Source organism: Rhipicephalus sanguineus, chromosome 6 (genome assembly GCF_013339695.2).
Source record: "Rhipicephalus sanguineus isolate Rsan-2018 chromosome 6, BIME_Rsan_1.4, whole genome shotgun sequence".
NCBI classification, from domain to species: domain Eukaryota; kingdom Metazoa; phylum Arthropoda; class Arachnida; order Ixodida; family Ixodidae; genus Rhipicephalus; species Rhipicephalus sanguineus.
The window spans coordinates 17,188,471-17,213,708 of NC_051181.1; the positions used below are offsets into that span (position 1 = coordinate 17,188,471).

Here is a 25,238-nt window from a genome sequence, read left to right on the forward strand (position 1 = left end):
CAATAAATCATAATGGCACGTTCATCGCCGGCCGCCACAACGCCTTCGCTCTCTTCTGATGCTTATCCTTGAAGGAATCGCCGCAATCGCGCGGAAGTCATAATCATTGATTGGCCGGTCTTTGCCATTACCGAAAAGATGAAAGACAATTTGCGGCACGTTGTGACGTCGATGCAGTGAACATTTAAGCGCCGAAAAGTTATCGCGGTCATCGCTTATTGCATTTTATGGATTCTTGCGTTCCAAGGCATAGGTTCATTGTAGGCGGTCATAGCTGCAGAGAACGGCGCCAGGAAAGGTTGCCGTGCAAAAGCTGACTGCAAGGCTTCATGCTGCCTACTATTTCTTTCTTTCTTTTTTTTTATTCCCCACTGCCATTCTGCCACTGAAGAAACGACCGGAAAGCGAGCGACCTTGCTCGTAGCGTCCGAAAGCAGCGCGTGCGGTGCTTGCCAATCTCGGGTATCTTCGTCACGAGTAAACTGGACCAAGGTACGCGCGAGCACGCGCCTCTCATGCTTTAGAAGGCCTACTGTAAAATTTCTGCTTCGTATATGCCATATTTTTACCGCGACCGTGTCGGAAGCATTTGTTGTAAAAGTAGGAGGCTTTGAAAAATGTTCGCTATATGTGGACGCTATTTCAGTGGGTAGCATAGGAAAATCGTAAGTGCACCGAAATATGGTCGTTATAACCGATAGATCGTTATATGTGGGATCGTTATAAGTGGGTTCAACTGTATTCCAAGTTTCGAATCATTCGACGGGACGAATATCTAAAACGCGACAAAGGCCAATGGTGCAATTTGGTTAGGGTGGGGTGGCTAAAAATAACGCTAACGCTTTTACAGTAGGCCTTTCATTAAATCTGTTGCCGATATCCTGGTTCATAAGCGAGCGCATGTTTATCTTAAAGGAGATTATGTTATTTCCGCATGTAATGGCTCCAGCAAAGAAGGCCAGGGAACAGACTGGGAGACCGTCCAACTGCCAGCGTCCAAAAATAACCAGCACACTGAGCTCAGACCTTAGAGTCAAGAGGCTCAAAAATACTTCACTGAGCCCCCCATCCCAAAAAAGGATGCTCCTTTGAAATCCCTGCTACTGAGGTGCCCAGTGAGCGCATGTTTCCAAGTGCAGGAAACACCATAACATCACTGTGCGAGAGCCTGAAGCCAGGTCACGTGGAACAGCTTGTGTTTCTGCATGACAATTTGTAGTCTTTTGGTAGCAGTCACTCACCACGTTAGATGCTCGAGAACATGAGCAGATTTTATTTGTTTTTTCTTTCAATTTTCAATCAAATACTTTTTATTCGATATGCGATAGTTTTTGCCACTATTCGCACACCCCTAACTATCTTGCAATATTTCATGCCAGCACCTTTCCGTTGCTCTGATGCATGCCATGAAAAAAACTTGCGCTCGAAGCAATAGAAGCGTTGTGAGTAGTGGGAATTCAGGCGTCCGCCCCAGTTACTCGGCGCCATCTTCCCTTGGAGAATTCTCGTGTCTCTCTCCTCTCGACTGGACGGGTGGCGGCTGGTCATAAATCGCCGTCACTCTGCTGCCACGCCGCCCTCGAAGGTTAAACACGGCGTCCCATTGGCCTAATTATGGCGGGATTCGGACCTCGCTCGCGCGCGCCGAGGTTCGGGGAGACCACTTGGGGACCTCGGAGGGTGCGTATGTGTGTTGGCCGGTCTGGCCGGCGGCGATCCTTTGTTCTTTGTTCTTCGTCGCCGGCCGGTGGTTAAAGGGACCGACAACTGATTTTTCTCGACCCAGTTTTTTACGGCGCGACAGGAAGCTCACCCTTCGTAGCGTCTGTAGCTGCAGTGGTTTATCCAAAAAGCATGTAGTTATTTTATAAGTAGTATTTTTCGATCTGAAAGGCTCCAAATACGCATGGAGGCTTGCTCCAGCAACGCTGAGAATTGATAGCGATGTCGCTAGCCCTTGTGAAAGCTGTCGTTGTTCTTCTTTCGCAGGAGTTACTGTAACTATGCTTAACCACCTTTATTTTGAGCTTTCCAAAAATTTTTGAAAATAGCAAGCTGTTACAATGAGATGTGTGGCCATATACACCTTCCCGGTATTTGTACAGCGTTGTGTGCGCCTGCGCCCAAGGTTGCCTGCGCCTGTGTCGTGGATGGCTTGTCCCAGCGTCGTTACTCTCTCGATACACAAGCCAAGCCAAGTTATCGAAAACGTAACTGTGCATATGCACGGCTGCACCGAGTAGCAGCGCGCGTCATTTCTGAGACGAAGTGTAGGTAGCAAATGTATGTCGCTCCAAAATCTTAGGAACCTGTAAACTGCGTGCACGGTTGCATGAGCGCGCTGAAAAGTTGCTCGACGCGCTGACGAGCATGGAATCATTACGTCACGCAAAGGCAGCGCCACTTTAATGCATACTACTAACGCAGGCCTATGTGTACATTATTATGGAGTAATACCTTTTAATATAAAGAAACGAACAATATTTCAATACTAACAAAAAAATCGTCGACCGCGTACAGCAATCAACAGTCACATGGCCGTCTTCATCGGATCATTCATGTTTTTGCCGCCAGAGGCGCCACAGGTGATTTTTCGAGACTTTCAATTATGAAATAAAAATATAAATCTATCTCTCAGGAAAAAAACAGGGTTGGTTTGAGTCAGTGCAACGGACAATCTTTACATCAGTGGAGTCCGCGCTCCCCTCCGCGGTGCACATACGGTGCACGATCGCGAGGCCGACCTACCCTTCGGCCAGCGCTCCCGCGATCTCGCACCCCAGAGCAGAAGAAATGGAATAGACATAGGAACACTTAAAGAAACATACAATGCACGATCGCGAGGCAGCGCCTCGCGATCCTGCACCGTATGTTTCTTTAAGTGTTCCTATGTCTATTCCATTTCTTCTGCTCTGGGGTGCGAGATTGCGGGAGCGCTGGCCGAAGGGCAGGTCGGCTCTCCAAACCTGTTTCTTTGTTTGTTTGTTTTATAGGCGTGCCATTCGCGGCCACTAATCGGTGTAGTGTGTATTAGCTAATTGGTGCCATGTGTAATTATGTTACTTATGATTGGCTGCATCCAGTGATGCTACCGAGGACTTCTGATTTGGAGCAATTTTTGAAGCAGCAAAATTTCTGTTTTGGAGCACTTTGGAGCAGCAAAATTTTCATCTTGGAGCACTTTGGAGCAGATAATTTTTCATCTGGGAGCACTTTGGAGCAGTGAATTTTACATCCTGGAGTGCAATACAGAAACATATTGCATTAACATTCAAGCACCTGAGTATTATTATGGGGCTCTTATGAAGGCTAGAAATATTTCGATTCATTGCAAATCTCATGGAAAAAATCATCTCAGGAGCATAGGCGTGCGCAAAGGGGGGGCAGGGGGGGGGGGCGGCCGCCCCCCCTAATCACCTAAGAGGGTGGGGGGGGTGCAAAATCTGCCCCGTACATTGACCCTTGCGATAGCAATTATATGGACACCCTCGGCGGATTTTTGCCGTCGCCGTTGCCGTAATTTTCCGCATAAAGTCCAAATTAATAACATCACCACGCGCATTCTAGCCGCGGCAAAAGCTCGCGAGCGCTGGCGACGAACGCGGCTGAAGCGGAGATTAAACTAGCCGGCCGTCTGTCTCCACCGCAAGGACAGCGCATGAGATAACATCTTCCCGCGTGCGGGCCTGCCATCGATTGCTCATCAAACAGAGAGGAAACGCCCCGCCCGTCTTTCGTAAGGAGCATGAAGGGACGCCAGGGGAGCGGAAGGAGGGGGGGGGACCGCATCTTTCGAAGGGCACAGTGGCTTGCGCGCGCGCTATCTCGAGGCATCAGGAGACGGCTCGTAAACTTGCTGTGCTCTCAACGCTTACTTCGCGTTTAGAGAACTCAGAGCAAGAAAACGCTTCGGTTCCTGGAGGGGCCATATTTCCTTAAACCAGCGTTTTGTTGAGTTACGCGAGATCGGATCCAAAAGAGTTAGCTGCTAGTCTTACTTTGTTTCACAATACAATTTTTTGGTATCGCATTCGTTGCTTCGCTCTTAAGCGAAACTGAGTTTTTTTAACCGTTAGCTATTGACCCCTGAAAGCGAGGGGCGGACGTGCAACATGGCATAGCCGCTTCACTGTGGGCTGTCAGCGACGGGCCCGCTACTGACAGCTGCGCATTTGCGGCTCCTCCGACCAGGAGATATGATTTTACTAATGAGATGACATTTTTAAAAAAGCAAGCAAAAAATTCGAATTGGAACCCTAGCACGTGAGCTCGAAAAGGCAGGGCCTTTTAGGGGGTATTTACCGCAGAGTGATTACAAACTCGGACGTGCTGGCGGAAGGAATTACGAAAAAGCTGTTCTGGATGAAGATCCATGGATAAAGTATATCTGAGGAAAAGTGTCAACGCGTTTCCACCGTTCCCGTGCTCTTCCATAAACGCGAAGCAAGGAAAATTCGATATTGTCCCATATATCTACTGCGAGCGATCCCAGATTTCATTCCGCGATGTCTGGAAGCAGAAGTGACAGACATTTTAGCGGCACTCATGTAGTTATTACTGAACATTGCTTTCCTTACGTGCCGTGCGACGCTTGAAACGAGCTATCAGCAGCGTTTCTGGAACAGACGACGTCCGCCGATGAATCGCCGTCGCACTTTCTCGCTACCGATAGGCCTAGACGTCACGAGCCTCTGCGGAGAGCGCGTTTTGCTGTCGAACCGACTTGCAGAACAGAAGCTGCGTCGGCACCGTGCATGGCATCGTGGCTTACTCGGAACGCACGCGCGAGCGCTATTTATTCAGCGGAATAATTCTTGGTCCATGATTGCGACTTTATTGGCAGCCCCAAGATCGAGCTGCACATGTTCTGACGCGCCGGCGGTACAACTGCCGGTGATAGACGCCCCCAAACCCGAGACTTTGGCGCAGTTTGGCGCAAATTTCGTCGATATTATCAGGATGGCGCAGTAAATACAATTTGGCGCACTTTGGCGCAGGAGTGGAATCACTGTGCAACGAATTATTGATCTCTTGTACTAAAATCCCAGTAATAAATCCCCAATTTGGAGAGTGTCGCCTAGGGTTTCTCTCGCTGCGCGCGATGGCTCGCCGTCCCTTCGCGGTGACGGGCCGAGTTCTCCTTGCGGCAGTTCGACCGGTACACAGGCGCAGGACGAACGAGGACACGGCTCCCTGCATGCAGCTCGCAGTGCTCGAACCCGTGGTGGTGTTCGGTAAAGGCAATGACTAACATAGGTAAAACCAAGTGACGACACCACCACAGAGTTCAGCGCTGTGTCAGTGTGTTCAGTCTTTTCTTCACTGTTTAAATCTTTCTTATGCAAGGGTTCACTGGTTGTGTTGTATGTGCCACCTTTTTCTTTTTTTTTTTCTTCCTCATGCGACTCACAAGTGGAATCAATTGGATGAGAATGCTTTTCAGAGTTCCACCATGAATGTTTCTTCCATAATTACACAATGTGTGTTTAATCACAATGTAAATACGCTGATCCACCAATAACACAACTGTGGTTCATATGGAAGCTTTGCTGACTGCATGGGTGTAGTATGAATAGACAAATAAAAGAACACAGCACTCGCCTGAAATGCAGCTTCTTTAGTAGTGATGTTCTTCACACCCCGCACGGGCTCAACAATGTTGCCAACAAACCTGCAATAAAATAAAATAGTCAGCCTTTCATACAAGCATCCACAAAATGCTGCAGACTGCCCAAGCGTATGCATGAAAGGTAAAGGAGCACAGTGTAATGGGAAAAGCTGCTCAGAAGTTGCCAAGTTTCCCAACAGCAGCTCCTGCACGGCTACAGTTGACTAACGGACCAATGCCATGATCATTTCCAGCACATTTATGGGCCTTCCTTACACAAAAATATGTAGACTTCCAATTTATATTACAAAAACTTTATATAAGAAAGCAGAGGGATAATTTTTCCACCTTCCTTACAGCAAGGTGAGCACTTCAAAGAGGCCATTTGTACAAGTTTGTCGAGATTACACTCTCCCTTGCTTGCTTAAGCACATAATGAGGATGTAACAGTCTTTAATTAGTTTTTTTTTTACTCTATAATAGCATTACACTTGATAAGCTTCAACAGCCATTTTTCATCATCAGTCCATATTGTTCGTATGTGCACACTGTTCAGTGTTATCCTCTACCGGATTTAAAGGCCAACTCCGGCGATTTTTTGGCCATGTCAAAGTAATGGTGCTTTTATATTCCTGAGACGCTCCTGTCACGGGTCCGATAGCAGAAACACTTGGCAAATTGGAGAATAATTTTAAATAAGCAAAAAAGCGCAACACCGAAACCGAAACCCAACCGGGCATACTGTCTTCGCGTGACGTATAAGTGGTTACAAAAGCGGAAATCATGCAAGGCATGCCGGTCCCGCCAGCGCGTAGTATGAAAGCTGCGAAAGCGGCGAAGAGCAGACGCTCAGTTGAAAGGTGACTCCGTCGGAAATCTTGTGTGTGACTGACCGTGTCACGTGCACAAGCTGAGCTGTCGGAAAATGACAGCTGCGAATCCGACGTATTTGGAAGCCAACTGTCATGGCCATTCCTCTTCGATGAAGTGGAACACACCTGTTTAGCTCTTTGCTTGCCTGGTTGCACATTCCACCGCCAGATGGCACCACCTGTCCAGGCAGCTCAAGTTTGTGGGGCCGTGATCGGGTAAAATGCTATCGCTGAGAAGTTCGCGGACTAACTAAAGCTTCTTAATATTGCTATGGGAAAAGTGCATAATAGAGCATGTAGCGTGAAAATTACGGGGACACAAGAAAGCAACATAAACACGAGACGAGCGCTAACCACTCGCGCTACATGCTCTACGATGAATTCTTACAAACTCGCCCAGATTTCCGTTCTCGTAAGAGTGCATAAGTTTGGCAATAGCGGCGTTCAACATCGCGTTGGTACGGCGGAAGGAATTTAATATAAGCCAAGTACGAGCCACCTTTCGCACCATTAGGTTACGTTGTTTCGCACGATGCGCAGCTCACCGTATACCGATAGGCCCGGTCACGGTGCACCCTATATATGCTACGGAAAGTGTTTCCGTGGTGTTCACGCATGTGCATTCTTTAGCCGGTACGGTATTACCGTACTTTCCGCGCGGTAAACCGGCATTGCTAGCTAAAACACTCTAATATAGAGACGCAGGGTAATTGTTAGGTGCGAGTGTTTCGTGACTGACAACGGGGAATCGGGTGCAGCCCACAACGCGACACCACTTGCCACCCATCGCACGCATTACCACAAGGAACTGAAATTCACACGTCCAGCCAACGAAGCGCTCTCCAAATACTTGCGATTGTTGCCTTGCGGATAGCAGACGCTTTAGGGGCCCCTCGGTTCCGTCACTTCCGCTTAACAAAAATGACGTCACGCACCCAATGTTGCCAATAATTTTGGGAAGCGAGGTGGGGAGAGTCGGGGCAATCAATAAAATTCATTTGCAATGAATCTGCGTATGTCCCCAGCTTGTAATTTGGCATATATAACGGGAACGTGGAAAGGAACGTACCCAGCGAATTTTATTGAGATCCATGGACCTCGAAAAATCGCCGGAGTTGGCCTTTAATGAACTAATGTGACCACCAAACCCGATTTAACGAAGCTTTTTTTGAAACAACCAAGCAAAAGAAATTATGCACTCAACGTGAAAGCTGTAGGAAGAGTGGAGCAGTCCTTTAGCGACAAACTCAAGGAGCGCGTGTTGAGGAGATAGTTGGCAAGTCATTACTGTGTGAACTCAAGCTGCACTTGGGACGAGACACCAGAGTGGAAGGAGACGGGACGAACGCAGCCTGTGAGCGTCACTGAAGGATCTGCGTTCCTTCAGCGACACTCGCGTTCACGGGCAAGCATGCCCTGACGCTCCAACCGTGCAGCCTGCCATGGCGGGAACAGAAACCTTCATTTGTGATGCCACTCCTCCTCTCTCCCTTCTCCTTACCCTCACATCGCTCCATGCTCACTTCTTCATGCTATGCTATAGAGGGCTATGCTATACGTGGTTTTGCCTGCGTTACGCCAAGCGACAGCATACGACAGCCTGGGCCCCTAAAGTGCTCCACACTCAAAACACTGCGATTTCTTCCTAATTTTGATAGAGATGAGTCGTTCTTCGAGAGTGTGCTCTAACACAATTGCCTTAAAACATCTAGGCGCCCTAACTATCGCCCTAGTTTTTCTCTGACCAGGCTGCACACCGTGGCCATGCACAAAACAAGGGGCTAGACAATTGGTAACCCTCTTACGCACCTGATGGTGCTGGAGGTGGCAGTGGCTGCTTCCGTTACTTTATCGTTTACATGAAAGGGAGCCCTCCTCGCAACTTTCTCGCTTTGCCTGCTCACACAGTTACTCTATTCATTCTGCGCATCATCGCATATTGGCAGCCTGTCATAACTTCATGTGACCGTACACCTGACCCGTATCGCACAGACATGGTGCCCCCTATGCCTGGGCCACCCTTGCAGATTTTTGAAATGCGCAGGAGTGGGTTGCAGCAAAAACAATGCTGTGATAGCTTTTGGGTATCGCTAGGTTACAATCTTAAACTTCGAAGGACCAAAAAATATCTTTTCCAATTTTACGAAATTTCCGATTTAGTAAAATAAATAAGGTTCAGCTGTATTTTCTTTTAAGCCAGCAGCCACAGTCAACGTTCCTAAAGCTTTTCCTAAACAAATGTCATCCACAATCTGGCATAGCTGGGACGATCATTATATCATTAAGATATAATGATCATCCCAAGATATAATGATATAATATAATGATAAGGCAGGCACTCGGGAACAGTTCCTAACGATGATGATCAGTGGGTTTTTGTGGCACAAGGGCCATGGGTGGCCAAAGAGCTCCATGTCTTTCTACGTGGTGTTAGCGATGACCAATGATTACGATGACAGGATGCATTAAGGCTGTACAGAGGCCTAAAATCACGTGCTATGTGACAGCGTAAAAGATGTGTATAGAATATAAAATTATGGCAGAGACAAGTGATGTGATCTATGGGTGTGGGATGAATGACGAGTGAGCATGGTATCTACAAGTGAGAGGTGGGAAAATAGCACGGATGCCTCCTCAAGGCCTTTGAGCCCAAAGGCCGGGAGGCAGCAGCCTCAATGGTGAGGCCGCGCTACGGAGCACCTGGAAAAATAACGAAATTATTTACATCTTTTAGAAATTCGAAGAGGGACTGATATTTAAAGAGGGGTTCTTTGCTAATGAACATAGCTGGATGGAGTGGGAACTGCAGGTATATTCATAAAAAATGCTTTTTCCTGAGAGCGTCTAGTTCCGTGCATTGCAGTAGGATGTTGAGTACAGTGAGAGGGTCACCACAATTGTGACACAAAGGTGGATCGCCTCCGGACAAAAGGTATGTATGTGTACTGTGTGTGTGTCCTATTCAGAGTCTGCAGAGTGTTACTTCTGTACGACGTGTCTTAGATATCGGCGGCCAATTACCAAGACGCGGTTTTATAAGATGCAATTTATTTTGTTTTTTCTTATCCCACAGGCGCTGCCAATGAGCCCTGAGCTTGTGTTTTAGGAAGGGCTTAGGTCTAGTGGAGGGACAGCCATGGGTGTATCGGCAGCGTTTTCGTGGACGGATGCTGCTAGCTGGTCCACCAAGACATTCCCTTCGATCTCGCGATGTCCTGGCACCCAGCATACAACAACATGCCGTTTGAGCGTGTAGTTCATGCATATGAGTGAGTAAAGAGAAATAAGGACAGGATTTCTATGGGTTTTTTTTTCAAAGTTTTCAAAGCTTTTACTACACTTAGGGAACATGTATATACAACTGCATGTTGTATTTTTAATTGTTTAATGTGTTTAACGGCCACCAATATTGCATATGCCTCTGCTGTGAAAATGCTTGTATTAGGATGCAGAACGCCGGCATCCGAAAAGGATGAACCAAGCACGGCATAGGACACACTGGTGTGAGACTTTGATGCATCCGTAAAGAATTCAGGGTAAGTGTACTCGTGCTGCAGTTCGAGGAAGTATGTATGAATATGTGCAATAGGCACATTTCGTTAACTTCCTCAAAGGATACATCACATGCTATGAGCTGCCACTGCCACGGTGACAGATATGCAGCGGGAGCCATTAGGGAGTGTTCATGGAGTGACAGATTTCCTCAGCTAGGCCGCCCATGCGCAGTGAGTAGGGCTGCCTCACCGAAGGACGGTTGTGAAAGAGGGAAGAACTGGACAAATTATTGACAATAGTGTGAGGGATGTTCCTTGTCTGCATTCACTTTTAGAAAATATACAAAAGACATGTAAGATCTCTGCAGGTGGAGCGACCACTCGTTCGATTCAACGTAGAGGCAAAGCGCCAGTGGCAAGGCAGATGCCCAAATGGTGAATTGGAACAAGCATGTTCAGCGCACTTGGTGCGGCAGACTGATAGATCACACTACCGTAGTCCAAACGTGTCTTGACAAGACTCTTGTACAGGTCCGTTAAGCACTTCCTGTTGCTTCACCATGTTGTGTGTGACAGTATTTTTAGGATATTCATTGTTTTTAGGCATTTCATTTTATGGTGCTTGATGTGTGGGATGAAGGACAGTTTTGAGTCAAGGATGATGCCTAGAAACTTATGTTCTTTGTTTATCTGTATGTGTTGTCCATCCAGCATAAACTCAGGATCCGATACAAGGGCTCTTTTTCTGTTAAAAAGAACACACCACCTTTTAAGGGGGTTTATCTCGAAGCCATTTTCATTTGCCCACTTTGATACTTTGTTCAGGCCAAGCTGAACATGTTGCTCACAGATTGAGAGATTACATGATTTAAAGCTTATTTGGACATCATCAACACATACACAGTAAAACATTGCGAGAGGAATAACCGTACAAAGGCAGTTCTTTTTCACAATGAAGAGGGTGCAACTAAGCATGTCCCCTTGCGGCACATCAGTTTTTTGTGTGAACGGTTTCGACAAGACATTTCCCTCTCTAACGCGAAAAGTGCAATTAGACAGGTAACTTTCTATTGTTTTGAACATGCTGCCACGAACATCCAACGCGGACAGGTCTTTGAAAATTTCAAATCGCCATGTTGTGTCATAGGCTTTCTCGACGTCGAGGAATACAGAAAGAAAAAACTGTTTATGGATAAAGGCATCTCTAATTATTCCCTCAATGCAAACCTGGTGGTCTAGTGTTGACCGACCCTCCCTGAAGCCACACTGAGGTGGGTCTCGTTGATTGTTGCTTTTGAGAAGATAGATAAGTTTACACAATCAGCTTGTCAATGCTATTGGCCTATAGCTACTGGCCAAGGACTGATCTTTCCCTTGCTTATGTATTGGAATTACAATGGCTTCTTTCCAAGAAGTTGGAATGTACCCAGTTGCCCCCATGGTGTTGTAAAGATACAGAAGTGCATTTATTGCTTCGGGGTGTAAGTTCTTGATCATCTCGTACATTATACGATCACCACCTGGTGCTGCAGGAATTCAGAGCGGCTTTGAGTTCGGCTATATTAAACTAATGGTTGTAAGGTTCACCTTTTGTGCACTTTCGTTCAAGGCGTTCCTTGAACTTCAGGAAAGTTGCATTATAATGGGATGCACTATAAATATGTTCTAAATGTTCACCCAGAAAGTCTGCCTGGTCTTCCTTTGGTATTTGCTAATGGTAGTGGTCGTGTTTCCAGCCCATTTAATTTGTTTAGGCTACTCCACACCTTACTCTCATCCGTATAGGAGTTTATGTTAGATGTGTACTTTTGCCAGCGTTCTCCCCTCGCCTGACGACACACTCGTCTGCCCTGCGACTTAGTTTTCTTGAAATTAACAAGGTTCTCAGCTGTTGGATGGTTACAAAGTAAACCCCAAGCTTTGTTCTGTTTCTTCCTTGCCTATCTACATTCTTCATTCCACCAAGGTATACGACGTTTGCCGACTTGTCCATTATTTTAATACATTTTTCAGCAGTGTCAATAATAAAATGTGTTATATAAGCCACAGCATCCTCTATGCTAAAGGAAGCAATGTCATCCCACTGTAGATATGTATGTTCTTAGAACAGCTCCCAGTTTGCTGACTTGTGATGCTACCGAGGACTTCTGATTTGGAGCAATTTTTCGAGCAGCAAAATTTTATTCTTGTAGCTGGAGCAGATAATTTTGCATCTGGGAGCACTCTAGAGCAGCTCATTTCCCATCCTGGAGTACACTGGAGAAGCAAGTTGCATTAACATTCAAGCACCCGAATAATTATTATGGGGCTCTTCTGAAGAGCTAGAAATATTTCAATTCATTGCAAATTTCCTGGAGGAAATCATCTCAGGAGCACTCCGTATTTCACACGATAATGCAAAAATGAGAGTGTCATGCAGTTAGATGTTCTGGACTAACCTCTTCAGCGGTTATTTTTGCCACTAGCAAATAAACAGAATACTGGATCAATAAAATTGTACTTTATGAAATGTAACGAAGAGAAATATCTACACCCGTACGCTAGGCCGGCTGTTCTTATTCTTTGCTTTGTCGTTTTCTTGCTCGGCCAGCGCGAGGGCCCAAGTTCTTTTGCCACTTTTTGTCATTACATTCGGCCATGACTGCGAGCACGCGGAGCTGCCGAAATTGTCTCTGGAGGGCGGCACTGGCAGTCATTTGTGCACTGTGACTTGTCCTGCTGAACACCCAAAGATTCTGGTGGACGACTCTGGCTGTGTCGGAGTGGTCTTTGCAGGTCTCGTCCACACTGGGAGTTAATGTGGTAAGCTGAAGAATATGGCGCCAGCAGGTCGCACTGGCTGATGCGGAGTGGACGCATCGGTTGCAGGTCGTCGTGACGACTATCCAGTCGCAGTTGGGAGGACAGGGCAGAAAATTGTGGATGTAGTATGGCCACTGAGCGGAGATGTCTGCGCTGTTCGCGGTGCGTCAGGGGGCGACTGGACGTCTCGCTAAACATCTGCGGCAACGCAGGGCCAAGTTCATGCACTGTCCTGACAGGCAAGTCGTGCTCTTGCAGTATTTCTGACGTGCTGGTACTCGAGCTGGTACTTCTTAAAGTGGCGCGTGCAGTCAAGCCGTCCTCATCAGAAGCCGTGTCATCAGCTGTGAAGATGAGCTGCACAGGCTGGTCTTCGGTCTCAGGCGGGATGGTCACTTGCGCTTCTTTTAGTGTGGCGGTGCTTGGCAAGAGGTGAGAGTCCGCGCACTCAGCCAATGACTGCAGTGATGTCTGGGGATGATGTGGCTCCTGACTGTGAACCAAGCCGGGAGTGGTGGCTAGTGTTTCATCTCTGGCTGGTAGCGAGGGAGGTGTCGTCGTCACACAGTAGGCCGACGCCTCCAGGCATTTTAGCGCTGGCCAACGTGAAGGCCGGCTCGCCGGCTGCTGTGGCTTGGAGACTGTCTTGGTCTCTGTCAAGGGTCGTTGTGGGGCAAGTATCAACGCGGAGTCTGACACCTTTGGGGAGGAGTACACCTTGAGGCTAGTGTTGATGACTGCCGCAGGGCACCCCGCGAAGCTGTCCGTGGAGCAGCTACAGGAGGCAGATGTATCAGGGGCGAGCTGCGCCTTGCGAGCCCAAGCTGAATGGTCGAGGTGGTGTGCCTCACAGCCCCCAGCCGCGGTAGAGAATGTGTCTGAGGATATAGGGTCACAGGCGTGTGAAAGTGGACGAAAGGGACTTGCAAGTCTGGCACACCATTCAGGCCATGATTGCTGCCTGATGCCTTCGTAGGTGTGCTAAGCCTTGGCTGCACCGCGAAGGTGGTCGATGGCCACCAGCCATTTCCAATGGTCCGGCCAGGCATGGAGGGTGTTGAGAGAATTCATGGTGTCGATCCACAGGAAAACATCGTCCTGGAAGCGGCGGAACTCCGCTACTGACCAGATAGCCGACGATGAAGAGGCAGGCGAGAAACCAGAGCTCAACGATGCCATGCGGTTGAGCTGATGTGATAATTCCGTCAGGACATGCAAGAGCTCCGGGCCGTTGTTCGGGGGAGCGCCCAACGAGCCAGGAATCACGGCTGCGGAGTATGCAGCGGTCCCGGTGCTCATGGTGGTGGAATCCATGGCCAAGGACGCGTGGACGGCGTCCCTTGTCATGAACTGGTGTCACGGCATTGTGAATTGGTGTGGAGCCGCCAAGGAGACCTAGGCACCGTCCCCGAACGGTGGTTTCAGCGGCGGCAGGTGAGCAGGTGCCAAGGAGGCTCGGACGCCGTCCTCAAGTCACGCTTACTGCAGCTGCATGTTGGCGGATTCCATGAATGAGGAAGTGTACACGTAAGCTTACGGTTCGATGGTCGTAGACTGCGCCATTGTAACGAAGAGAAAACACACAACGCCCGTACGCTAGGCCGGCTGTTCTTATTCTCTGCTTTGTCGTTCTCTTCCTCGCGCTGGCCGAGCAAGAGGGCTCATGCTCTGTTGCCACTTTTTGTCATTACAGAAATAACACTCTAAATACATGAATGTGGTTATCAGCAGACGTGGTAGACAAACACCGCGACGTACAACAGTGCCTCAATGCTAAAGAATCCCACTGTCCCTAATGCATTCCCCTAAGACAACTCCAAGGCGAAAGCCAGGTACTTTTTCTTCTCGATCGATTGCACTGCTGGGCGCAACATGTCGTCACTTAGTTAGCCTCAAAAAGCCAACCTCCTCCGACACGCCCTTTCTTCTTTCCGAGACCTCTCTGTGCTGTAGCGAGAACATCCTCGCAGTGCTTCCAGACTATCGTTTTTACATGCGCCGGGCTGCCTGGGAGATGGAGATCCACTCCAAGTCGAGCTTACAAGAAAGTGCCCCCCAAAGTGGGTTATAACAAACTTCGTTTTCCTTTTACAGCAAAGCTGTATATGGCTAGGACATTTTGTTTGTACATTGAAAACTGCCTAGTGCCCTGTACTGAACAGTCCAAAAAAAACATGACTGATCCCTCCGTTATAGGAAACGGTATAACACGAAAGTGAAACGTGTCTTCACAGAGGTAGCTGAGCGTTTATGGTGCATTGATATATGAGAGCTTGTACAATGTCTACTGGTATTTCGCAGCTACAGCACCATCAAACACAAAGAAAGATGCACGAAACGAACGCACAAGTATACTAAGGACGAGCGCGAACTAACAACTGTCACAGTTGTTACTTCCTTGTGTTTGAGCTCCTTTCGCAAACGCGGCCGCTGCAGCGAGCGTAGTGACCTTCGTGCAACTTCAACACAACCTTTTTAGTGAACGCACATGACGTACAAACCGACCCCATCACGAGACAGCACACGCACACGGGCGACCATGCCCTGTAGGGCAAAGTACTGGTAGGAGGCACGCACGCATCGCAACGAGCGGGGAGACTACCTTTAAAGCACACCGTTCGCGCTGTCTTGCTGGTGATAACGAGAGTACCGCCAGCGGTATATGGTGTGTGTGTGTGTGTGTGTGTGTGTGTGTGTGTGTGTGTGTGTGTGTGTGTGTGTGTGTGTGTGTGTGTGTGTGTGTGTGTGTGTGTGTGTGTGTAGCTTGTCGTTAGTGTGTCGAAGAACGTACGCTCTGTGGCCGAGTCGTTCAGCACCGCACGCTGTGGAGCAAGGGGTTATGAGTTCGATTTCCAGTGACGGAACTTTTTCTTCTAGTTTTTTCTTTGTCATCTGTTACTGTACATTTTACAACGTCATATCCATGACGGAAATACATCAGTGAAGTCTTGGTGGACCCCGGCATAAAACACTTTCATGTTTAAAAAAAATTCACAGCATATCCACGGATGAATGATGAAGAGCTTGGGCGAAGCTCCTGAAGCAATCATGGTTACACCGTAAAATCTTCAGTGGTTTCGCCCAGCGGTAATCAAAGTGATAGCCCAGTACATCATCAAAGACGTGACAAACACTGTATATATTTATACGAGAAATTTTATTAATCGTAAGTGGTAGCTGGACGTGGCTTCCGTTCCTCCTTCATTATAACGGCTTTATGGTCGGTGAAGTGATCGATCGGTGATGGGTCATAGTGGGATGTTTGCAAAGACGAAGTAGTGGGCAGTTTGCAATGGTGGCTTCTGTTCCCCCTTCATTATAACGGCTTTATGGTCAGTAAAGTAATGGATCGGTGATGGATCATAGTGGGATGTTTGCAAAGACGAAGTAGTGGGCCGTTTGCAAAGGATCGGTGATGGGAGATACTGTTCAGGAGATACTGCCGGTTACGCCTTACGCCGGACGCGTGACAAGGTTAGACTAAGAGGAGCTTCGCCCCTAAAAAAGATCGCAGTTATACGCATTCACCTAAGACAACTCGAAGGTGAAAGCCTTCTTTTTCTTCTCGCTAGACGTATTGATCCTTTCCCGCCCCACCCCCTCTGAAAGCTACACCTAACGTGGTTTTGCACCGCCTCTAGGATCAAAGGCCTTGCAAGCTTTCGGCACATCACCTGGTTTTGCACTAAGGCACTGCAAAGCGACTATCTTGTGATGATGTCATCATATGATGACACGGTGTATGACGTCATGATGACGTCACAAGTCTTGGTGATCTATGACCTCATGGTGACGTCATCACGTGGGAATCTTTTGCATCACTCGTGTTGACGCTGCCGACGCGGACGGTCAATTTTCGCATTTGATGAGGCATCTAAAGCTCAGCAGTGCGGCGGTTCGGGCACGTTGGTATTCCATCTTGAAAAACTAGAATAACAGAGAGCTGAGCTAGTTGGTAAGTATTCATTCTAAAAAGACAGTTTGCAAACACGGACACAAGAAAGAAGTCAGGACACCACAAACGCCGACTAACAACTGAAGAGACGCACAACGGCTGAAAAGAAACAAGGCACGAAAACTTATCTGCGCATGCCCATGCAACAGGCGAACCTATCAATCCGGCACGCGTGGTGGTCTACGTGGAAGATAACTGTTAAGGCATTTGATTTCATCTTTATGCAAGTTAATCGACGGTTGGCTCACGCATGCACTACCACTATTCTCGATATGCCATGCTTCAATCATCAGGCGCGTTTCTTCATTTCTATGCCGGTACAACACTGCGCATTCATCAAATTTTGGCGTGCACTTACAATCTCGACAATGTAAAGATAGATTAGAAGGTCTTTTAGATGTAGGGTATCCTCGTGACGCAGTGGCCACGGTCGCTGAACGTTTAAAGAAGTCTATTGTGTTAAGTCCAAGCATGGTTGCGGAAAGCGATAGGAAGAAACGTGTCGTAGGTATACCGTACATTCATCGCGTATCTCACAGGCTAAAGAAAGTAGGAACTAGATACGGCGTTAATGTTGTTTTCACGGCTGCCAATAAGCTAGGTAAGATTTGTGCCGCTGTGCAGAGGAAGAATGAGGGAGTAAAAGACAAGAAGCGGACCGATATTTGTTTCGTAAAACACACCAACAAATTCACTGATTGCCGTACGAGTGTGGTGTATAAGATTCCTTTCAGCTGCGGCCGCTTCTACGTAGGACAGACGGGCCGATGCATCAACCAGAGATTGTTGGAACATAAGAGATCGCTTACAGGAGGCTCACCTTCTAATCTATCTTTACATTGTCAAGATTGTAAGTGCACGCCAAAATTTGATGAATGCGCAGTGTTGTACCGGCATAGAAATGAAGAAACGCGCCTGATGATTGAAGCATGGCATATCGAGAATAGTGGTAGTGCATGCGTGAGCCAACCGTCAATTAACTTGCATAAAGATGAAATCAAATGCCTTAACAGTTATCTTCCACGTAGACCACCACGCGTGCCGGATTGATAGGTTCGCCTGTTGCATGGGCATGCGCAGATAAGTTTTCGTGCCTTGTTTCTTTTCAGCCGTTGTGCGTCTCTTCAATTGTTAGTCGGCGTTTGTGGTGTCCTGACTTCTTTCTTGTGTCCGTGTTTGCACGCCCTGTCTTTTTAGATAGAAAAACTATGAGCGCACAGAAAACACGGACGACAAAAAGACACACATATGCACACACGTAGGCGCTACTTCCAACAAAATTTAGTCTTTTGATCCACTGCTACTTATAGCACACAATCAACCCATATCGACGCGCCATACTCCCAAACCGCCCCCCCCCCCCCCCAGATGAAACTTTTTATTTTGACGTTGTCATACCCAGGTATTCAAACTCTTTTTGTTAGTGCAATGGACGGCATGCTTACGCATTTTTCGCCCATCTTTTCAATCTGCTCTGCCTCGATTATCTCTCTTGTCAACTGATTTCGATTCTTGTTAACAATTCTACATTTGTCAAACAAAGGCACATAGCCACACTTCTTGCAATGTATCCCTAAAAAGCCACCAGCCACGTTCTGGACATTGTACGAGTGCTCACGTAAGAAGCTCTGCAAGATGACAGCTCCAGGAGCACAGCGAAAACGCGTCTGTGAAAAGAAGCACAAAACCAAGTTTGTAGAATGTGCTGAAAGCGTTGTTTATTGCCTACCATTGTCGTGTGGTCGCAGCTATGTAGGACAAACCGGTCGCTGCGTCAACGACCGCTTACGTGAGCACTCGTACAATGTCCAGAACGTGGCTGGTGGCTTTTTAGGGATACATTGCAAGAAGTGTGGCTGTGTGCCTTTGTTTGACAAATGTAGAATTGTTAACAAGAATCGAAATCAGTTGACAAGAGAGATAATCGAGGCAGAGCAGATTGAAAAGATGGGCGAAAAATGCGTAAGCATGCCGTCCACTGCACTAACAAAAAAAAGAGTTTGAATACCTGGGTATGACAACGTCAAAATAAAATGTTTCATCTGGGGGGGGGGGGGGGGGGTTGGGAGTATGGCGCGTCGATATGGGCTGATTGTGTGCTATAAGTAGTAGTGGATCACAAGACTAAATTTTGTTGGAAGTAGCGCCTACGTGTGTGCATGTGTGTGTCTTTTTGTCGTCCGTGTTTTCTGTGCGTTCATAGTTTTTCAAGCATCTAAAGCTTTAGCATTATTATGGTGTACTGAACGCTCCACAGCCTGGCCTGGCCTGGCATTATATACCAAAATGGCCTCCACCATGTCACTCTGTGCATAGCACTGAACAGCTACGCTGGTAATACATCTCCCAGAGTGGAATGGCTCATTTTTTTTTTTTTTGCATTATATGGACACTCTCAACGGGTTTTTGCCGTTGCCGTCGCTTTCCGTGTGAAGTGCAAACTGATAACATCACCCTGCGCATTGTACGTTCTACCCACGACTAAGAACTCGCAAGCACTGGCGATGAATGCGGCTGAAGTGGACATGAAACGAGTCTGCCATCTCCGTCGCACGGAGGGCGCATGCAATACGTCAACCCAAGTGTGAGGCCTGCCGTCGGTTGCTCATCAGAGAGGAAACGCCCCGCCCGTCTTTCATAAGGAGCATGAAGGGACGACAGGGGAGGGGGCTGCGTCAATCCAAGGGCACAGTCGCTGGCATGCGTGCTATCTTGAAGCATCAAGAGACAGGTCGTAAGCTTGCTGTGCTCTCAACGTTTATTTCGTGCTTAGTGAACTGATAGCATGAAAACCGCTTCTGTCCCTGGAGCAGCCATATTCCCCTAAACCAGCGTTTTGTTGAGTTATGCGAGATCGGATCCAAAAGAGTTAGCTGCCAGCCTTACTTTGTATTATAATATAATTTGTAGGTATTGCATTGATTGCATCCCCATTAAGAAAAAGTGTGATTTTTTTTTTCAACCATCACGTTATTGACCTGGAAAGCGAGGGGTGGACATGTACCATGGCGTTGCAGTGGGCCTTCCAACGCCAGGACCATCAGCGACGGGCCCGCTACTAACAGCCTGCACATATTCAAACCAAATTGCGGCTGCTCCGACCAGGAGGCATGCTTTTATTGATGAGGTGACATTTTTAAAAAGCAAGCAAAAATTGATTTGGGCCCTAGCACTCACGAGCTCAAAAGGGCAGGGCCTTTTAGGGGGTACTTACCACAAGAGCGATAACAAACCCAGATGGGCTGGTGAATTACGAAAAAACTCTTCTGGGTAAAAATCCATGGATAAAGTATAATTGAGGAAAAGTGTCAATGCGTTCCCACTGTTCACGTGCTCTTCCATAAAGCAAAGCAGAGAAAATTTGATATTGTTCCATATATCTATTGCCAGTGTTCCCAGATTTCATGCACAGTGATGCTACCGAGGACTTCTGATTTGGAGCAATTTTTGGAGCAGCAAAATTTCCGTTTTGGAGCACTTTGGAACAGCAAAATTTTCATCTTGGAGCATTTTGGAGCAGATAATCTTGCATCTGGGAGCACTCTGGAGCAGCGAATTTTACATCCTGGAGTGCACTAAAGAAGCATATTGCAACAACATTCAAGCACCGGAATATTACTACGGGGCTCTTATGAAGGCTAGAAATATTTCGATTCATTGCAAATCTCATGGAAAAAATCATCTCAGGAGAACTCCATACTTCACTCGCTAATGAAAAAATAAGGGCTCATGCAGTTGAGTGTTCTGAATTAACCTCTTCGGCGATTATTTTTGACACTAGCAAATAAACAGAATACCAGATCAATAAAATTGCACTTTATGAAATAACACTCTAAATACATCTATGTGGTTATCAGCAGACATTGTAGACAAACGCCGTGATGTACAGCAGTGCCTCAATGCCAAAGAACCACACTGTCCCTAATGCATTCCCCTAAGACGACTCAAAGGCGAAAGCCAAGTTCTTTTTCTTCTCGATCGACGGGTTGATCCTCCCCCTCCCTCTCTGCAAGCTTTCTGCACCTCACCTGGTTTTGCGCTAGCTCCATGATCGGCGCACCAATTACGGAAGCAGTGTAAAGCGACGATGTCGTGATGGCGTCATCACGTGACATCACAATATATGACGCCATGATGACGTCACAAATTTTTACGATCTATGACGTGATGATTATGCCAACACATGATGATTACTTTTGCATCAATCGATTGACACCACCGACAGTCAATTTTCGTGTTTCATAAAGCATCTGATGCTTTCACATTAATATTGCCTATTGAACGTTAACAACCTGGCCTTACATACCAAACTGTCCTCCACCATGTCACCTCCTTGCCATGCGCGAAACAGCTTTGCTTATCATCCACTTCACAGAGTGAAATGGCTCACTTTTAAATGTTTATTGTGATAACAATTATACGGACGCTCTCCGTGGATTTTTGCCATCGCCATTGCCGTAATTTTCTGTATAAAGACCAAATTAATAACATCACCACGCGCATTCTAGCCGCGGGTAAAAGCTCGCGAGCGCTGGTGACGAACGCGGCTGAAGCGGAGATTAAGCTAGCCGGCCGTCTGTCTCCGTCGCACGGACAGCGCATGAGATAACAGCTTCCCGCGTGCGGGCCTGCCGTCGATTGCTCATCAAACAGAGAGGAAACACCCCGCCCGTCTTTCGTAAGGAGCATGAAAGGACGCCAGGGGAGCGAGGGGACCGCATCGTTCGAAGGGCGCAGTCGCTTGCGCGCGCGCCATCTCGAGGCATCAGGAGACGGCTCGTAAACTTGCTGTGCTCTCAACGCTTACTTCGTGTTTAGAGAACTCAGAGCAAGAAAACGCTTCGGTTCCTGGAACGGCCATATTCCCTTAAACCAGTGTTTTGTTGAGTTACGCGAGATCGAATCCAAAAGAGTTAGCTACTAGCCTTACTTCGTTTAACAATACAATTTGTTGGTATCGCATTCATTGCTTCGCCCTTAAGCGAAACTGAGTTTTTTTTACCCGTCAGCTATTGACCACCGGAAGCAAGGGGCGTACGAGTAACATGGGGTAGCCGCTTCACTGTGGGCCGTCAGCGACGGGCCCGCTACTGACAGCTGCGTATTTGCAGCTGCTCCGACCAGGATATATGCTTTTATTAATGAGATGACATTTTTAAAAAGCAAGCAAAAAATTCGAATTGGGACCCTAGCACGTGAGCTCGAAAGGGCAGGGCCTTTTAAGGAGTATTTACCGCAGAGTGATTAAACTCGCACGTGCTGGTATAAGCAATTACGAAAAAGCTCTTCCGAATGAAGATCCATGGATAAAGTATATCTGAGGAAAAGTGTGAACGCGTATCCACCATTCGCGTGCTCTTCCATAAACGCGAAGCAAGGAAAATTCGATATTGTTCCATATATATACTGCTAGCGATCCCAGATTTCATTCCGCGATGTCCAGAAACAGAAGTGACAGACATTTTAGCAGCACACATGTAGTTATTACTGAACATCGCTTTCCTTACGTGCCGTGCGACGCTTGAAACGAGCTATCAGCAGCGTTTCTAGAACAGACGACGTCCGCCGATGAATCGCCGTCGCATTTTCTCGCTACCGAGAGGCCTAGACGTCACGAGCCTCTGCGGAGAGTGCGTTTTGCTGTCGAGCCGACTTGCAGAACAGACGCTGCGTCGGCACCGTGCATGGTATCGTGGCTTATTCGGGACGCACGCGCGAGCGCTATAATTCTTGGTCCATGGTTGTGACTTTGGCAGCCCCAAGATCAAGCTGCACATGTTCTGACTAGCCGGCCGTGCGATTGCCGGTGATAGACGCCCCCAAACCCGAGACTTTGGCGCAGTTTGGCGCAATTTTCGTCGATATTATCAGGATGGCGCAGTAAATACAATTTGGCGCACTTTGGCGCAGTTGGCACAGGAGTGGAATCAGTGCATGCAGCAATGTCCAGAAACAGAAGTGAGACATTCTAACAGCACGCATGCAGTTATTACTGAACATTGTTTTAATTACCTCAACAAATTGCCTCAACAGCATCGCAGAGGCCATACCAGCAGTTCCAATAGTGAGTGTCACCACCATGGAGTATCCCATCTAAACATTAGAACTATCAATGACATAGCAAGCAGTGTGACGGAATAGAACGAAAACCAAAAACGAAAAAAAAAACTATATTTTTTACCGGAACAAAAGCGTAACCGAAACTTTACCATTTCGTCCCGGAGTGAAAATGAAAGTTTTTAAATTGTTTTTCGGGTTACGAGAAATCTTGGCAAATTGGAACAACTCAGGTCATGCAACGTGAGCAATTATGCATACCTCTGGGTACAGTAATAGCGCATACCTCAAGCAGGAATTCCAAAGCAAAGATATGTTGAAATTGTGCTGCGAAAAACGAAAAGAGTGGAAACCAGAGATGTTTAGTTTATATTAACGCAAGTGGACTTTTGCGCGCCTGTCACACAGGCCAGTATGGAGGGGGCATTGTCAGTGCTGAAGTTAGTTACAGCGAAAGCTGTTATGAGATCCCAACAGCCGATTTTGGCACCATAGTGGTCTGCCGCCGCCGCCAGTGTCCGTAACTGTTATCGTGTGAAATAAGAAAAAATGAAATGAGAAACAAATTACAAGGATCAGATGGGATTTTAAAGCGGTATTCACTAGGGGGACAAATCCTCAGGGGATAAAGGCGGAGCCTAGTAACATCAGTAGTGTTACCAGACTACTCTTGTGGCTTGTACCGCCCATTTCAACAGCTGCTGACGACCAGCTGCGGACTGGACACTGTGGGGATTCGAGGCACGCCCGTAGCCTTTGCGTGGGGATTTGCCGTCTGCTAACCCATTTTCTCCCCGTTCCCTCCCGCGGCGGCAATGTGGCGCCATCTTGCGCCATGCGCCGCCAGGTTCTCGTGGTGGCGCTGTACGCGATCTCGGAATTCGCGAGATCCGGTGCACGCTGGGACGGCTCGCTCTCTCTGTCTCCTGGGCCAGCGAACGGTGCGGTCACCTTTTCCTTGCGCTCCGACGTCCCCATTGGGAATCGCCGGACTGTAGCCTGCCTGGGTGCCTTGGCATCCTTGGCGGGCGTGTCTACCGTTGCGCTAGCTTCTGTTCCATACACTGAGCCAACGGCGGTGCCAAGTGTTCGTGCGTGGTCGTACCACGCTGAGCCGCACTTGCCGGAGGCCCACGTGTGCGGAGATTTGCCCTAACTCTCGCGACCAGGCCCAGTGGTCATCGCGAGAGTGCGCAGCATAGCCGCTCAGGACCGTTTCCCGAGCGGCGTGTCAAAGCTCGCCATTGCGAGCTGCGACGTGCTTCGCGGAACCCCTTTGTGTATTCCGTCCGCCTGCGGGGGCCCTTTGCTCCCTGCGTCCAGGGAGCGGACGTTGTGCTTTGTTGGGGTGCCGCCCAAAGGCAAATAAAGTGTTTGTGTGTTGTATTTGATCGAACACTGTTTCTGCCGCGCGGCGTTCGGCGCCCTCGTTAGCTGAACGCGTGCGGAGCGGTGCGCGTACGTAAGCAGGCAACGGCACACGCGGCCCTGTGGCTCGCTAAGCCTGAACCCGCGGTGGTCTCTACTCCGGTGAGTTTTGAGGCTACCACAACACCCACTGCCGCTCTTTGCAACGGTGCAAGGGCAAGTGCAACAATGTGGCCAAACAAGAGCCCGAAATTCCGCTATATCCCTCACCGCCGGGGGATCGTTTGTCCTGTCGGGGAAAAGATCCTCGTGTCTTCCGAGGAGGCGCGGGGGGGTCGCGCCCCCTCACTAATCCATGACGTCGGGGTCATGTGATCCGCAATCCCCCCCAGGTCCCCTGGGGATTTCTCCCTCGTGTTAATACCCCTTAACCCACGCCCTCTGCAGGGCAGTCGAGTATTCCACCACAGCGCTACGCCGGTGCTTGTAACTCCTTCGCAAAAATACTCTATACAGGCGTCATGTCGGGCAAGGAATTGTGTCAACATATGTAATATAGCGTGGCAGAAAAGTAAAATAACAACCTGGCGTCAGACAATGCGAATTGCACAACGAGTAGGTCGTTGAATGCTTCCAACTCGTTCCAAAGGGCTCAGTCATAATTCATCATTATCAGCCATAGCACAAAGTGCACATAATGCCTCACAGGTGTGTAGCAGCTACCATGATTCTCCGAAGAATGATAAAAAATGTATAGTGGGTGCTTCGCTACTTCAGAAAAATTACAATTTATGGCGTAGTGAGTACCTTGGATGTGTACTTGTATTAGTTGCCCCAAGAGAGCAGTGATGCTACTGGCTTAGGCCACTTTGGAGCAGCTTTTGGAGCAGGCAAAATTGCGTTTTGGAGCAGCAAAACTAGCTTTTGGAGCAGGTGTTCTGCCTTCAACAATTCATTCTGAGCCGAAGAATTCTTAAAAAAGTAATAAACATCGACCACAGCAGCGTCGACATCCGAGCCAACAACACTCAAGCCGCGGGCAAATGAGTTGTGCACTTTGTGCAAGCAGCCTCTCCTACATC

At 48.0% G+C, this 25,238-nt stretch overlaps 1 protein-coding gene across 3 annotated transcripts in view; it reads right to left on the minus strand.

Moving 5' to 3' along the window:
• The window catches only part of LOC119395622 (uncharacterized), a 293,261-nt gene that overhangs the window by 238,272 nt on the left and 29,751 nt on the right, over positions 1–25,238 (minus strand). For all 3 annotated transcript variants that reach the window (XM_049416706.1, XM_037662606.1, XM_037662604.1), the window contains one exon: positions 5,602–5,671. In XM_049416706.1, the coding sequence (XP_049272663.1) occupies positions 5,602–5,671 (70 nt within the window). The remainder of the gene's footprint in view (positions 1–5,601; positions 5,672–25,238) is intronic.